Source organism: Oratosquilla oratoria, chromosome 10 (assembly GCF_046742065.1).
Source record: "Oratosquilla oratoria isolate Oo_2021 chromosome 10, ASM4674206v1, whole genome shotgun sequence".
NCBI lineage: Eukaryota > Metazoa > Arthropoda > Malacostraca > Stomatopoda > Squillidae > Oratosquilla > Oratosquilla oratoria.
In genome coordinates, this window is record NC_134786.1 from 23,196,899 (window position 1) to 23,214,474 (window position 17,576).

The following is a 17,576-nucleotide window of genomic DNA, read 5'->3' on the forward strand; positions in this document are numbered from 1 at the left end:
AACTTTAGAAATACAAGGTATACATAATCGTGCCTACACAATGCATGTGTTCTACACACACACACACACACACACACACACACACACACACACACACACACACACACACACACGTGTGCGTGTGGGTTTGTACGGTGATTGTACGCGCGGAACCAGTCATGATATATGTTGTGCATAGTATTCATAGATATAGATGCTTTTGTATGCATATACTTACAATACCCACCAACACACACAATACGGTCGTGTGCCCAGTCCGGTCCTACTTCAGCGTTCCTTTTCTCACGCGAAAACGAGACCACTGCGCAGGAGGGAAGAGTCAAAGGCCTTATATAAATTCATTTTCAAACTCCTTCCATATCCACGGACGAAGACTGCCGCTACCCTGGCCGTGTCCCGTCCCATTGTGCGCACTTGGGAGGGGGTGGAGGGTAGAGCCCTCGCAGCAGCGACGGACGAGAGTGCGCGACCGCGCGCGAACAGACGGAAGTGTGGCAATGTTGGCGTGGACCTCGATTGAGCACTTTGGGGCTTCGCCGCCCGCCACGGGTGGTTACGTCAGGAGCGACGGCCACCGCTGCCCGACCGAACTCTTTCTCTCTCTTTCTCTCTCTCTCTCTCTCTCTCTCTCTCTCTCTCTCTTTCTGTGTGTGTGTGTGTGTGTGTGTGTGTGTGTGTGTGTGTGTGTGTGTGTGTGTGTGTGTGTGTGTGTGTGTGTGTGTGTGTGTGTGTGTGTGTGTGTGTGTGTGTGGTGTGTGTGTGTGTGTGTGGGGCCGTGGCACAATATGGCGTCAACGTTGTACTGTCGCATTATACACACACACATATATATATAAACATATTCACGTATAATAGAAGCATATCCATACACGTACCTGTACATATATATAAGAAGATTGGCTGCGGCTTCCTTTATCTGAAGCTGTCTGCATGAGCACACGAGCGCGTACATGCAAATACACGCATACACACACACACATACACACGCATAGATGTATACACGTACACACACACGTTATGATTTAAAAAATCTCTGTTAAGAATGATCGCTCACTCGTCCATTTGAAAAGACAGGTTTCGAAACCACGCCGAAAGAGAGAGAGAGAGAGAGAGAGAGAGAGAGAGAGAGAGAGAGAGAGAGAGAGAGAGAGAGAGAGAGAGAGAGAGAGAGAGAGAGAGAGAGAGAGAGAGAGAGAGAGAGAGAGAGAGAGAGAGAGAGAGAGAGAGAGAGAGAGAGAGAGAGAGAGAGAGAGAGAGAGAGGGTGGAGAAAGAAAGAGAGAGAGAGAGAGAGAGAGAGAGAGAGAGAGAGAGTCCTTTTCCCCATATTGTCATATATCCTTACGAATACGAAAGACGAGAGCCCGAGTAGAGATTTGATATCTTTGTCATGTCCATAGGAAGAGCATTCAGAAACAGAAAATCCTGTACATCCCAAAGTCCGTGAATACGAGAAGATGAATCACTCAATAGGTATGAAATTCAAACTCTAAAGACACGTTCACAAACTCATTACCGACGGAGACGATTCCTCACCACTCCAGACTCACCGCACGAGAGTCGGAGTACCGAGGACAGACATCGAAGTGAGGTCGCCGCGAACGCGAGCGAGTTCGGTGGTTCCCGCGAAGTCCACGAGCCCTCGACGGCGTCGGTGGCGGCGGCGATTTCAACGCGACCTATCGATCCAGCCTTCGCCCGCACTTCGCCCCGAAAGAGATCTTCTGATCTTCGAATTCGACCTCGAGTTCGAATCCCCAACGGCTCCTAGCACCTACCATTTGCCTTAGCTCTCCTAGTTTACTAAAACACGAGCTACCAGGATAACTCACACTATATTCCGTTTATTTTAACCTGGCGGAGAAGTTCTTCACCAGGGTTGCCGTATGCTTGGTTCACGATTCATACATTTCATCGAATTTCGCATTTTTAATTCCGAATTTTTCCTTCATACAGCAGTTCTACATAGCCTCTCTTATACCCCTCCCCCCCAAAAAAAAAATAAAAAACAACAAAAAAAACTCAAGGCCTAAGATTGCTTAATTGTCAACTAGGAAATATTTTCTAAGACTTTAAGAAAAATAAAAATTATGTTCCTTGTAAACCTAGAAACCTGGAATAGCATCCATCTCTGGTTTAAGAACGGCTGTATTCATGTAATCATTTCGCCTCCAAGACTTGAATGACTCCTAGACGCTCCTGATCCTAGAAAGACACATCCGATTCTGGATCTTTGCTGTTCTTATGGGCTCTAGTTTACCAGTGTTTCTATCCTTATGGACAATCTCGCGCTGATCCCAGGTCCTTGAAGAAACGTAGATACTCCGACTAAAACCAAGGGACAGAGGTGGAAAGAGCTCATCCATCGAAGAAGAAGAAGGTGAAGAAAAAGAGAAAAACTACAGAGAGGTAAAATGGAGTTTTACCTAAATCTGGTAAGTACAGGCAGCACCCAGTCAACCAAAAGATCCCCCATTGTAGTCAACCAGTTTTCCTATTTTCTCTCCCTCCCTATTGTAGATAATTAGGTCTCCATTTCCTCCATCCCCAATGTAGTCAACCAGCTTTTCATTTCCTCCATCTCCACTGTAGATAACCAAGTCTCAATTTTCTCCATCCCCAAACGCAATAGTGTGTAGATCTCACACCTACATTGGTATGGCAACAACAAGACTAACACGACGCTTAACATGCCACCTGTCCAACGGATCAATCAAGTCACACTACACCTCCTCCCACAACAAATGATTAACTAGTAACAAATAGTACAACAATCATAGACAGGGAATCGGATCCCCGTAGGCTGCTGTTCCTTGAAGCCTTATACATAAAAAGTAACCATCCTAGCATCAACATCCAGGTCGGAGACACGCAGGCCTTACTTTCCATGAAGAGACTGAGCCCAGACAGATCCATTATAAGCACTGGAAGAGGTCTCCCAGACCTCCTGTAACCCGTATCCCCTATTGGCATATGACAGCTAATCAGAGTACACCTTTTCCCGCAGGGAACCCAATGATCCCAGCTCGAAATATAAATAAGACCACCACAGATCCTGCATATCAGATGATGATAAGGATGATGATGATGATATAATAATAATGATAATAATAATGATAATAACAATAACAATAATAATAATAATAATAATAATAATGATAATAATAATAATAATAATAATTATAATAATAATAATAATAATAACAATAATGATAATAACAACAACAATAATAATAATGATAATAATAATAATAATAATAATAATAATAATAATGATAATAATAATAATAATAATAATAATAATAATAATAAAACAATAATAATAATAATGTCGATGTCTCGTCCATTAATTATCAGGCTGTATGTGCACCCGCTTAGAGGCAACAATCCTCTATGCGTAGCATACACACAGAAGTATACGCAAACAAAAAACACGACTGCATGCACAAACACCTACATAAAATTTTCCTTCTACTGAAATTATTTTCATTTATAACTTTTCTACTACATCTCATTTCAGTTTACCCTACCACTAATTTTTTTCTCCAATTTTTCTATCTTTCCCTACGACTAAGCCTCCTACTCCCTTTCTAACTCTGTTGGTTGAGGTTAAGATGAATAAATACTTCTAAAGGAACCTCACGGTTACATGCATTAATTTCAACCTCCCAACTCCAAGTCTCCTGCCCACCCCTCCTAAGCCACACCACGAAGTAAATATCCCTAAAATCGCCCGTTGGCAATAGCCCCCTTTTATACACAACTATCTTTTCATTTTCATACAGACATCTCTTCCCCTCCTACAACTACCGATCCCGCGCGGGCGGGTGGTCTGTCCTAGGTAGTCTATAGTCCATAGATCGCCCAGAAGATGGAACCAGGAAGTTCCAAAACGTTGGCAACAACCAGAGAATTATTGTCAAAAGTCATCTCTGAAGATAAAAAGAAGATTGTGCATTGTATTGAAGCTCCACAAAATAAAATAATCAACAGTGAATCCTCTTTAGCCTTCAACCTCGTATGTCTACAAGAGTATATATACACACACATATATATATATATATATATATATATATACAGTATATGTCTAGTTTATAGAATGCTGAGCTGGCTGGTTAAGAAGCTGCTCTTTTACAGAGATCACCTGCGCGCATGCGTGGCTAAGCAATTGCAGCCATCATTACCCAATTATCCATATCAAAGAACACCGAAAAACGGAGGTCTTTAAGAGCACCGCAAAAGCCGAAGTGACTCGACTCTGAGACAAGACTCTCCCGAGGAGGAGGCGGACGCGGTGCACGTCGAGTCCGGCCCCTCGTGGCCATTTTACATAACCCCAAGTCTGTCACTTAACGTCACCGAGGCAATCAATGAATTGGCTGCGGTCTGATCGAGTCCATTCGCGGTCGGTTTAACCGTGGAGCGGGGCATAACCGTATACAACATTAACCGAGACACGCTAATCTCGTGCTCAGTTCGCCCTTGCCCATGTCTTCGGGATCAATCGATTAGCGAAGCCCCGTTAGAGATAAACTTCTTCCCCTTCTTTTCACAACCGAATTTTCTTTTCCAAGTGTTCTTCTTCAATGCGAAGGCAGCGTCGCCACCGTTCTTGTGAAAGGTGCATTCAGGGGAGTATATGCCACTATATTTCATCCTTTGTTGTTCACCGGAGATCCCGGTATATAGCCGGTACAATTGGATTCTAAAATTCGACAACACTATCATCCTTATCTACTAATATAAGGAGACTTCATCGCATAATAATTCTCATGTTTTTAAATGCGTTCAATAGATAGTATCATATTGAAATATTACAATAGATATTCTTACGCTTCCCACCATGAGAGATGTACATACCGGAAGACTGTGGACGAACTCTGAACTCTGACGATACAGTAAGCCTACAATGACCGGGGACAATTTCCTTTGACACATGATTACCCAGCGGTAATTACAACAAAATCTTGTAGAGGCAGCAAGAAGAAAAAGTTAAAGAAAGAAAAGAGGAAGGACGGAAAGCGGTACAGAAAGAAGGAAAAAAGACGAAGAAGAAACGGGAGAATAAGAAGAAGAAAAAGAAGAAGAAGAAGCGGGAGGAGAAGAAGAAGCGGGAGGAGAAGAAGCGGGAGGAGAAGAAGAAGCGGGAGGAGGAGGAGGAGGAGGAGGAGGAGGAGGAAAAGAAGAAAATAATAATATCAAGAACAAGTATAAGAAAAAGATAAAACAGACGAAGAAGAAAGAACAAAAAGAAGAACCTCCTGAAAGAGATAGAAGAACAAAATAAAAAATGGCGGGGGGGGGTGTTCAACACCGTAGCGAAGGGGGTTCAAATGCCCACCGAAGACGATTTAGTTCCTTATTACAACCATAGATCCTGCGATTACACAAACCCGATTTTCTCGCCCCCCCTCCGATGCATGTAAAGATAAACACAACACATAACGGCGGGTAACAATACCCTTTCACGCATGCGCAGTTCGTTCCCTGCGCCGCGTCGAATTGGGGTTGGTTCTTGCGACGCGCCGGCGCAGTCAGTACTCCCGTGGTTGTTTACTTTCCATTAGATCCGGTGGCGGCGAGAACCGGGACTCGAGACGCCAGAACATGTGCCGAACTTATAACCAGGTAATTATCCGTGCCCGGATACTTGTTAGGTTCATTGTGCATGCGTGTATATCATATATATCAAATGTATAGGTATATCTATATATGTATGTACGTATATATATATATATATATATATATATATATACACTGTATATATATATATATATATATATATATATATATATATATATATATATATCTATATATATAATGTGAGTGTGGGTGCAGGTGTGTGTTTTTGTGCGTGCGCGCGCGCGCGTGTGTGTGTGTGTTTGTGTGTGTGTGTGTGTGTGTATGTATGTGCGTGTGTGTGTGTGTGTGTGTGTGTGTGTGTGTGTGTGTGTGTGTGTGTGTGTGTGTGTGTGTGTGTGTGTGTGTGTGTGTGCGCGCGCACGCGGGGGGCGCGTGTAGTATATATGAGTATATTCAAGTACGGGCGAATGGACATATAAACAAACACACAAACAGAGACAGAAATGAACATACAAACAAACAAACAGAGACAGACAGAAAGAGACAGGTTCCTGTGAACGGTGCAGGACAGGGCCGCCGCGGAAGTGGAGAGGTCCGCATGAGTCGTCGGAGTGTCGGTCAATCGCTGGTTTTGGCTCCTCCCGCCAACCCACCCGCCTCCTGCCTTCAAACTTAATCCCACTCTTCCTCGGGAAGGGGTGGGGTGGGCTGGGGTGGAGGGTTCCTCCTCCTCTTCTTTATCTCCTTCTAACTCATCCTTTTCTCGCTCTTCTTTTTCCTCTTTCCCTCTTCTTTTCTTATTCTTCCTACTACTCTTCTCATCCTCATGCTCTCTCCTTCTCCTTCTCTTATTATACTTTTCAATATTCTCTCCCCCTTCTCTCTCTCTCTCTCTCTCTCTCTCTTTCTTTCTCTCTCTCTCTCTCCCTTTCTCTCTCTCTCCCTCCCTCTCTATCTCTTTCTTTTTCTCTCTCTTCATGGGGACACATTCTACATGTTCGTCCCAGATAAAGACAGTAGGAGATTTCATGTAGCTGAGGGACAGACTCCAGCTTGAAGGCGACCTTGGTCGTTCAAGACCCCTTTAAAGAAGTATTCTGTCATTGGCTTCAACGAAATTAACGAAATTCGTTAAACAGTCCCTCCACAGTCAATAACTGCGCACCAGTTCGTGCTGAACAATACTGGGAGTGCAAAACAGTACTGAGGGGTCATGTCAGTAGGACAGTAGGACTGAGTGAATATATTGTCAACAGTCTTAGGTCAATACAATATGTTAAAAAGTGAGTCCATACATTTTGTATACATATTGTGTGGATAGTTTTGAGGTGAATATACTGTGTGAACAGTAACGAATCAATATATTGTGTTAATAGTATTAGGTATATATAAAATGTCAATAATTAAGAGTCCATATATATTGTCAATATATTTTGTCAATGATTTTGGGTTAATATACTGTGTCTACAGTAACAAGTCAATATATTGTGTCACTGGTAATGAGCATGTCAATACAATGTCAATCGTTTTGAGTCAATATACTGTGTCATTAATATTGGTTCAACATGCAAGGAGTGGGCCACAGTAGGCCGGTCGCTTGCGTGCTCGCTTCATATCTGGAGAAATATGGGTTCGAGTCTTCATAGGCCACTATTCGCTTGTGTGAAGACACATACTTGCTCTTGGACCTTCCCCAGAACCCTTTCCCGTGTCGGTCTTAGTAAGACACCAAGGCAAAAGCACCTTTCTCAAGAACGGCTCGGATATTATATATATATATATATATATATATATATATGTATGTGTGTGTGTGTGTGTGTGTGTGTGTGTATCTGTCTGTACACACACACACACACACACACACACACACACACACACACACACACAGCGTTCCCGTCATGATTAGGAAGAGAACGAAAATCTATAAATAAATACAAGGCAAGTTTATAGCATTAATCACCGATCATCCGGCCCTCCCTCACTACCCCCTCCCCCACCTCTCCTATCCCCTCCCGCCGGATGTAAGGATTAAGAGTCCTGTGGATTATGCACGGATAATCCTGAGCCAATGCGTCCCACCATACAAAGGGTTGCCATTTACCAGTAACCCATTCAGAAGTCTTGTGGCTGTTGTCAGGCGATTCCATTCAGTTGCGAGAATCCCGTCCCTCTATCTTAATCTAGTTGGTGCCCAACGATTTTATTCACTTGGGAGAATTTTTCGTTCCTTAATTCGTTACAACATCGAATTGCCCGTTTTTATATTGATTTCATTGTGGCGAACATCAGATTATTTCATTCAGCTGGGAGAAGACCGTCTCCTCAAGATTAGCTTTTCTATACCAATGACTGACGCGCACGCGCTCGGGTGAGGGTATGGGTGCGTGGCCTATGTGATGTGGATAAGACCTAGTGTAGGTTGTGCTGGGTAAGGTCTGTGTGCCTAAAACCCCTTCCACAGAGCGACCTATCACAAAGGGCTCCCGTGCGAATGTCTAAGAACAGTAGATGGGTCGCTTCTAGCTGTAGACAAGACCAGAAGAGTCCTCTAAAGCAGAAGGGGCCTCATAGCGTCTACAAGCACAGGGGATTTCTCTGGTTGGTAGTGGGGAGGGGGAATCTTCTGTACGCATGCGCAAGAAGAGGAGAGGGCCTCTTCCGGCCAAGGGCAAGCCCAGTGGGGGGGCCACCAGAGGTACGCTATAGCTGAGCAATGACGACGAAACAAGGGGGAGGAGGGAGGAGGAGGGGGGAGGGAGGGAGGGAGGAGGAGGGATAACAACGACGACACCACATGACGCAATGTCGCCGCCGTTCCCCCGACCCGTATCGCCCCGAAGACACCCAACCCGATACATCCGACTCTCGGAATTCGGGAATGGGAATGGGAACGCGTAGACGGAAGTGGGTGGGAGGAGGAGTTATATGTAGGAGGGGGGGAGGAGGAGGAGGAGGAGGAGGAGGGGGAGGAAGGCATTCCCGGCGGGACCTGTGGACCATCCCCTTTCCATTTGCTTCCGTGCCCCCACCCATCTGACCCCGACCTCTCCCTCTCCTCCCCTGACGCTCCCTTGGCGGCGTACCCCCGCCGAGGTCCGAGGTCCCCACGTGCTCCCGCGTCTCCTCTTTCAACTGCTTTCATTCCCTCCGCAGGAGAACCACATGTAACTTTTATCGCGTTATCGTATAGGGTACTCCCTCTCCAGAGGAGCCGCGCTACCCCTTCCTCCTCTTCCTCCTCCTCGTAGGAAAGAAGTCCTTTGCATGGACCAAAGGGTCTCGTACTGGCCTGCTCTTCAAAGAGAGAGATGGGGGAGAGAGAAAAAGAGAGAGGGTAAGATATCATGTTAAACGTGCTTTCATCACTATCATCACAACCAACAAGCATTTATGATTTCTTTCACCACCACTATCAACATGTATTGATCATCATCACTATCACAGCCACCATCACCACCACGTCATTACTATCACCACACCACTGATATCATGGCCCAAGCCATCATTACTGATGATAATAATCACCGAAAATGTCTTTGCTATCACCACCACCTCCACCCTCGGTGCATCAGCGATCTCCTACTCCTATCCCACCAAGTTCCACTCGAGCCTAACCATCGAAGTTCGTCATTGAAGTTTGTTCTCGAGCAACTTTAAAACCTCGTTCTCAACCTTCTCCTTCAAACCCCGAGAACATCCACAAGCTGAGCGAGCCCTCCATGGGTTCTGCAACCTGAAGATCTCTTGCACAACCTATGTGGGTTGTGGCCACAGTACAACCACCTCCCCATCCATCCCACCTAACTAAACTTATACAATCCGCCCCCCCCCACTCCTCGTCGACCTCCCCTCCGCCCCAACCGTCTCCACCTCTTCCTCCTCTCTTCTCTCGAGTGTAACCTTATCTGTTGCCCCGCTAGAAGGGGCGAAGTGGGAGGAAGGGGAAGGCGCTCTCTGCTCCGCCCGAGGAGGAGAAGGAAGAGGAGGAAGAGGAGGAGGAAGAAGATGACCAGGAGGAGGAAGAAGAGGAGAGATGAAAACGAGAACAACGTGGAGAACGAAAGCGAAGAGTACAAGGGAGAGGAGGACGAGAACGAGGACGAGGAGAAAGAGGCCGAGGATAAAGTGGAGGAGGAGGAGGAGAAAGAGGAGGAGGAGGACGAAGAGAAGGAGAAGGAGAAGGAGAAGGAGGAGGAGGAGGAGGAAGAGGAAGATGAAGAGGAGCAGACGGAGGAAGAGGAAGACGAAGAGGAGCAGACGGAGTGAGAGCAGGGGACAAGTAGGAGGAGGAGGAGGAGGAAAGGGGAAGAACGAAAATGACTCAAAGGTGGGCGAGGAAGAATATTAGAAGGAACAGCAAGAGGAGAACGAAGAAAACAAAAGACAGGGAAGAAGACAAAGAAGAGAAATTAGAAAAGTAAGATGACAGAACGAGGACAAATGTATCGAGGAAAAAGAGAGGGTGGAGGAAAAAGAGGAAGAGGAAGGGAGAGAGGATACAAAGAAAAGAGAAAGGGGGAGGGGTTTGTCGAAGACGTTTGGAATGTGGCGGTGACCAACAAAGAAAGGAAAGACAAGTTGAAACACATACAAAGAATATGGGCAAGGTGGTTGATGGGTGGACGGGGGTGGGTGTGGGGGGAGGAAGACGACAATGGGAATATAAGATTACCGGGAATCATCGGGAGAAAGGAATAACAAGCTACTTCGATTACTTACCCCCATCCCCACCCCTATCCCCGACAACGGTAGGAATTTCTGTCTTGTGGGCACAAAAGGAGATTTTGAGACCCCATGGGAGGCTACACCTCTTTCAGAATCTCTTCAGTCCCCCAGAGAGGAAATTACAAGGAAGGAAAAATCATCCGATGAGAGAAAAGAGGGCAACCCCCTGCCTAAGGCTTGCACATGCGCACGCTCAAACTGCTTTCACTGTGGCAAACTTCGATGATTTTGTCACGCCAATCGTCTTTCGATCTTTGGCGCGTTTCTGATAGAGGTTGGGGGGCCCGTCTCCCGCTTTCCACCAGCATAATAAAACTCTTCTGGGTTAGCTATATTTCTGTCACTGGACCTTTGAAGCTGAATAAACCTTAACCACAACCCCGAAGACTCATCATCATCTAAGAAGTCCATCCCTTAGGAACAGAAGTCTTCCTCAGAGAGAACAGGAGGACCCCCACTTTCTAAGCTTCATGGAGAACTCCATCACCCGTTGCGTACAAGTCTCCAGATCGCCCGTCATCCTCTTCGGCAGGAGCATCAAAGAAAACGTCTGAAGCCAGAGCGGAGGTCCTACTCGGCCTTTTGTGCCGGCCTCGAATACTTCGTCGGTACCCTTGCCTGCCGATTCCGGTTCCATTCCGGGAAGGATAAAAGGAAGGGAAGGGACGACATTGTACCGGAGGCAGCTTTCCTCCTAGTCCGTCAGCGACACCTTCGTTCAACATGAGACGTCTATTCTTCCGCATTTCTCGTCTTTCCTCTCCTCCTCCTCCTCCTCCTCCTCCTGCACCTCTTCTTCTTTTATACCTATGGCGCCTGTTCTGTATTTTTTCGCTCTATTCCTTTTCATCACCTACACATATTCGGCATATTCTTTCCCTCTCACTCTCTCGACTCCCACCTCTCTCTCTTTCTCTCTCTCTCTCTCTCTCTCTCTCTCTCTCTCTCTCTCTCTCTCTCTCTCTGTCTCCCCCGTTAATCTGTCTGCTTGGACCATCCTGTCTTCCAAAACCTGCACTAAGTTCAAGTCATGCACCTTAGGAATTGTTATTAGTTGCTGTTGTTGTTGTTATTATCATTATCATTATCATTACTATTATTATTATTATTATTACTATTTTTATTATCATTATTATTATTATTATATAAGATGGACAAAGACCTCCACGAGCTTCATAGAAGATAAGTATTCTTTCGTGTTATACTTTTCTTTTTTTCGGTAAAAAGATGTGTGAACTGCATTGGAGAAGTTGCAAAATGAAGTACATTCTGTACTATTGTAATGCGTATGTATTAAACGTTCTGATGACATTGATGTTGCAGTGGTCATAAGAGTACACATTCGCAAATCTGTGTTCACAAGATGCACATTTAACCATATTCGCACACGTCCACACACAAACGCGCACACATGTATATCACGGACAAAAAAAAAAAAAAAAAAAAAATATATATATATATATATATAGGCTATATTTGTATATATATTTATGTATATATATATATATATTATATACACATATATATATATATATATATATATATATATATATATATTATATATATATATACATGTGCATACAAGTATGCACCCAGGCAGGATATAAGAATAAACACAAGTATTTCCTGTTTGTGTACATGCAAACAACTAGTGGAAAAATGATCCGGTCATCATGACACGTTGATCATAACGTCTAATCCCGTATCAAGCGACTGATCACGTCTATGATCACATATCGCGGCGATCATACGGAAAACTTAACGGCAACGGCCAGAGTACGATGTAACAGTGTCTGATCATATAATGATCATGATACAGAAGTTGATCATACCATAGAAAAGGAGGGAACTGGGTGAGATCACTATGAGTAGGTGTATTAGTTGATCACACCTCAGTGATCACAACAAGAGAGAGAACAGCATGTAACCACAATACGATGATCAAACCACGGCAATCAAATCCATGGAGAAAATACCGCGGTGATTATACCATGGTGATTAAGCCACGATCATCACATCATCGTGATCAAACCACGGTCATCATACTACCGTGATCACACTGAAGTGATCATTCCACGGTGATCAAACCTAGGAAGAGATCACCAGCCGACCACACTAAGATGATCAGTGAGGAGGACAGACGGTCAGAGACCTGCATCAAGAACTAACCCTAGCAAGCGATAAACACACAAACACACATACACATACACACACACACGCACATACACAGAACACGACTAAATATCTAAATGTTGTGAAGAAATAAAGTTTTCCATGTAGATGCATAAATACTTGGAAAAATTTAGAAGGTGATATAGCCCAACCTGGAACATTACATGAATTCAAATAATTATGATAATTGAGAAATAAGGAAGTAGCCTAAGTTGGAACCATGCATGTTATGATGAATTGGTAAGTAAGAGAAGGATCCCACGAGCGTTGCTCCTTCCTTGTACACTACAATTAGGTAAATACACACACATGCACGCGCGCGCACACACACACACACACACACACACACACACACACACACACACACACACACACACACACACACACACACACACACACACACAAAAACACATGCACGCGCACGCCACGGAAAGCCAGCGCATGAGAAGGAACCGCGCCGAAGACCCCGCGGACTTGCCGGGTAAGAGCTGAGCAGAGCAGAGCACATATCTGAGCAGAGTCGGGGGTGAGCAGGGACCCCTCTAGTGGCACCAAGTACACAACATCAGAGGCCGGACCCCGTGAAAAGTAGACAACCCTCCCTCTCTTCCCCCCCAACCATCTCTCCCTCCCTTAGTAAAAAGTGGGGACCCCTGACACCGCAAACACACGTACGAACACACTCACCTTTGCTCCGCCTTTAAGGAGGGTCAAGCGGGGAAGCATAAGGGGGAGGGAGGAGCCTAACTTAGGGGTTTGGGGGGGAGCGAGGGAGAGAGAGGGGGGAGAGCCGTCCGGGGGCATCCACCGGAAGTTCACTTTCGTTGGTGCTTGGGAAATTTGGGGGCCTTATGCGACGGGTTACCGGGATGATTTTGGGGACATGGTGTGTTTTGGACGCTGTGAGAAGGACCCCGAAATATGAACAAGGATAGAGTTAGCCCTATCTGTCCGGGGAGAAGGAATGGGGATAAGAAGAATAGGGGGATACTTGGCCGGAAGTAGGGGAGGGGCTACAGGGTACAGGTAGCAGAAGGGGGATGTTGAGGGTTATAGAGGGGGGTGCGAGATGGAGCCTTACGCTGCGCTGACAAACGCTCTTGATCCAGAGGGAAATTTTGCCATGGAGAGTGGGTAGGGATGGGCGGTGTGAGAAACAAAGAGAGAGAAAAAGAGAGAGAGAGAGAGAGAGAGAGAGAGAGAGAGAGAGAGAGAGAGAGAGAGAGAGAGAGAGAGAGAGAGGTAGATAACAAAGGCAACGGACTGCAAGAACCTCTTTGACAACACCGACCGATATATCATGACTCTACCAGCGCCAATGTTAAAAAAAACAACACAAACACACAAGCTCACATAAATTTTGATGTTGTAAATGTTGAGATGAAACAGGTAACCAACAATATAGACACCAGTTACAAAATGGAATGAAAGTTATGCAGTTATCCACACAAATAGAACACTGACCACTTCACGGGACACAAACTTAACGCTGACTAATCCACAAGACACAAACTAAACACCAAATCTTCCAAATCCACTTCATATTCTATCCACACCTGTGGATAGCTACCACCCACTAACCTATAAAGATCCTCAAATCCAAATTCACAAAAAATAAGACTTTTTTCCAAACCTTCTTATCTTTTTTTTTAATTTTACACACGACTTTAGGGACACATCGATATGCGACCAATTGTAAACCACTGGTAAAATCTTTAAGATTTGTGAAAATATACCTTATACACTCATCACTCATGTTAAAGTTTAAGCAGTGAATTATGGACTGTCGACATTGTGTGACAAAGAAATCACAGTGCTCTAGTAATACCAAAAAAACAAATCGATAGAATATCAATTTCCATCAAAAACCAGTAACCAACCAGCAAGCAACTCCAACTTGTTTCCAACAAATCCAAAACACACAAGTCAATTATCACTTCATTATTTCATTCCAAGTGTATTTTTATCCACTCCAGTTCAACTATCCTGGCTCCCAAAATGAAATAATGAATAAATAAATTAAAATAAAAAGATCCTCCAGGATGAACAATATTTTTCTTCAAATGTCCCTGCTCCAAGAACTAGATCGCATCTCGGTGAGAAAGTATTTGCCAGACTAACAAACTAGTCAACTAGCAAATCAATAGGAATTACTAACACCTACAGCAGCTCCAAGACAGCTTTCAAACGGGTACAGTACCTGCTATGACAAAATACACATTGAACCACCTTTCTTAATTTTTTTCGAGATCAACACTAGTTACACATCCCGAACGAACGGGCACCACCTGAAAACTAGAACCATCTGCAAACTCCAACCTCCATATGCCAGCTTTCAACAAGCACGCCCACCGTCTCGGAGCCAATGCCAGCTGCCAAAACCAACTGTATTTAAACTCAAGACCAGCTGCTAACCCCTGAACCAACACCAACTGCCATTCCTGACCAACTTCTGAGCCTGATGACTAATAACATTCAAACTACCCCTCCGATTACCACCGGACACATTTCTTGACCAGCGCCAGCTGCCAGTCTATCGATAGGTACCACCTGCCGACCCTTCCCCCACCTTTGCGCCACCTTCAGACTGTTTCTGTTCCCGGGGGTCTCTCGTCCGCACGTCTAAACAAGACATCATCGGAAGTGGAGATTACTGAAGATATCGACGGCCATCTCCTCGAAGAGCACACGCGGCTTTACCTACTTGTTTTTCCAATTTTGTTGTGTTCATATAGTGACCTCTCGATCTCCTCTAACCCCACCCCAGAAAGAACACTGCCTTGCTAGCTGAATGTGTGCATAAATGTTGCTCGTCTTGAAGGCTATTGGTCTTCAAGAGAATCCTCACAAGACAAAAAGAAATCCTAGATCGAACCACATCGAGAGGAACCTTCTCAGCAGGTCGCCAACTTTACCACTTCGGCTTGACACTTCGCTGAGAAAAGAACCACAGCCATGGTGCTATTCCTTAAGAAAACACAATTTTGGGAATGAAGCCTAATGCAAATAATAAGAAAATAATCATGAAAAAGATAAATGAACAAGAGATCCAGTACGAGTTCTGCTTACAAAAAGAACGAAGGAACACATCTTATGCTGCCGATCTTGAAAACGCTTTTGTCTAGTGATCACGAGATCTTAGTGATCATGGTTCCCTTCACCTCACTGTGTCTCAGCAGGATACCTTACACAATGCGTCTATTTTTCACATACACTTGTCTGCCGCACCTTTACACGATCTGTTTATTCTTTTTCACCAAGAAACATCAAACACCGTCAAAAAGAAAGAAATATTAATATACCTGTAGACTTCTGGATAAAGAGAAAAATTCTTTGGTTACCAGAGACTCCAAGACTCCCTGCGAGGCATCTTGGAGCCCCCTCCCCCCAAATAAATAAATATATATATATATATATATATATATATATATATATATATATATGATATGAAATATATGTGAAAATATTTGAACCTTACCTGACTTTGCTGGCTTGCTGAGTGTCTTGAGAGACTTAATGCCCATTTTGTTTGGCGGGGGAAGGAAGTCGACGTACATAATAGTAATAAATTAGGTTAAAACTACTCTCAACTTAATGACTAGATCAAATATATCTTCGCGTTATTTCTTTCAGTTAACAACGTGGTAGTTTTCGTGTTTTTTTTTTTCACGAAGTCTCGATTGGGCTGGTTTCACGTCGAACTTATTAGCTTGACTGAATCAGCTGTCACTCGGTTCCTTTGACTTCGATATTCTTCTGACTTCGATGATGAGTTCACGTCAATATTTCTTCCTTCCAGAAATAAACAAAAAACACGCTTCACCTTGTGATCATTGCTCTTTTTCGCTCTCTTTTTTTTTCTTACTTCACAACAGCGGTGACCAAAACAACTTTGTACCAAAAAAATAAAAATAAAAAATAAAAAATGGCCGGAATTGCCTCTTCTTTCACGCCCTTTTCACTGTGTACCAGAGCACCATCACCACCTTCCACATGGAATTCCAACTTCTACCATTCGGGACAACAACAACAGCAGCAGCAGCAGCAGCAGCAGCACGTGGCTATGTCGAGGTTGCTTGTCAATTAAGTGTCTCGTCTCCACTTTCTCAGTTCGGAGATGGGAAGGAGGAGTCTAAAGACCTGAGACACTAATCCGTAGTCCACTGCCCAATTGCGTCTATAGTGTTTCTAAAGCAACGGCAATAAAAGAGTGTTGTCCCATTGTGTTCGGTTAAAAAGTTCCTGATTGCCCGCTGGAGGAGGATGTATCTTCGACCGTGTCCCAGGATATACTGCACGGGATATCACCGCAAAGGCCCTCAGCTTGGTACAGCCAACCACCTCCCAAGCCCCACCTGCACCCTCCCACCTCCCGCGCCCAACCGACCGACCCACAAAGCTGGGTCCTATATGCTGCTGCCACCTCTCACAGACGTCTACCGCCAACACTCCTGAAGTCTCGTAGGTTCCCCGCTCACGATTCGGCGGTCGTTGTGGTTCGTGTTGGCAATATTGTCAGTCTGGACGTAGCTTCGACGGCTGACTGTCATATTTCAACCCGTCCTCCTTGTTGTCACTGGGGAACGAACTATCCCTACTTCAGGGCCCTGTGATGACACTCCCACAGTTGGAGCCACAGTTCCTGACAGGCTGATGGGGTTCTCTGCACCTGATGTGGGTTTTGTGCTTTGACCCTCTCCCCTCCCCCTTCACCATATAATAGAGGATGTATTCCTTGTAAAAATAAATGAATATATAAATAAATCTAATGAAATAAATTAATAGATTTAATAAATCAATCAACTTAATAAATAATCTAATAAACACATAAATCACAATATCAATTTAATAATTGAAAATAGATAAATAAACGAATAATCATATAAAATAACTTAACCTACACCTATCCCCTCCCCACCAGATGAAGGAATTATGATATTTCTCACGTTTTTGTCAACTGAGCTCTCTGACCACACAATCTTCATCTTTACGGTGACAAACACAACACAGCTTTATTCGGTAAATAAATAATCTAGTAAATAAACGAATCGAACAAATGAATAAATGGAATGAATGTATAAAAATAAGAGCTAAGATG

The 17,576-nt window shown here is 44.3% G+C and overlaps 1 protein-coding gene across 5 annotated transcripts in view; it reads right to left on the bottom strand.

Annotated features, from left to right (window-relative positions):
* The window catches only part of pnt (ETS transcription factor pointed), a 729,717-nt gene that overhangs the window by 175,339 nt on the left and 536,802 nt on the right, over window positions 1-17,576 (bottom strand). Inside the window, exon 1 of one of the 5 annotated variants that reach the window (XM_076191627.1) lies at window positions 15,957-16,781. The exons of the other annotated variants lie outside the window; for them this stretch is intronic. Within the exon in view, the coding sequence (XP_076047742.1) occupies window positions 15,957-16,035 (79 nt within the window). The 5' untranslated portion in view covers window positions 16,036-16,781. Of the gene's footprint in view, window positions 1-15,956; window positions 16,782-17,576 lie in introns of those variants that run through there. 5 annotated transcript variants of the gene reach the window in all.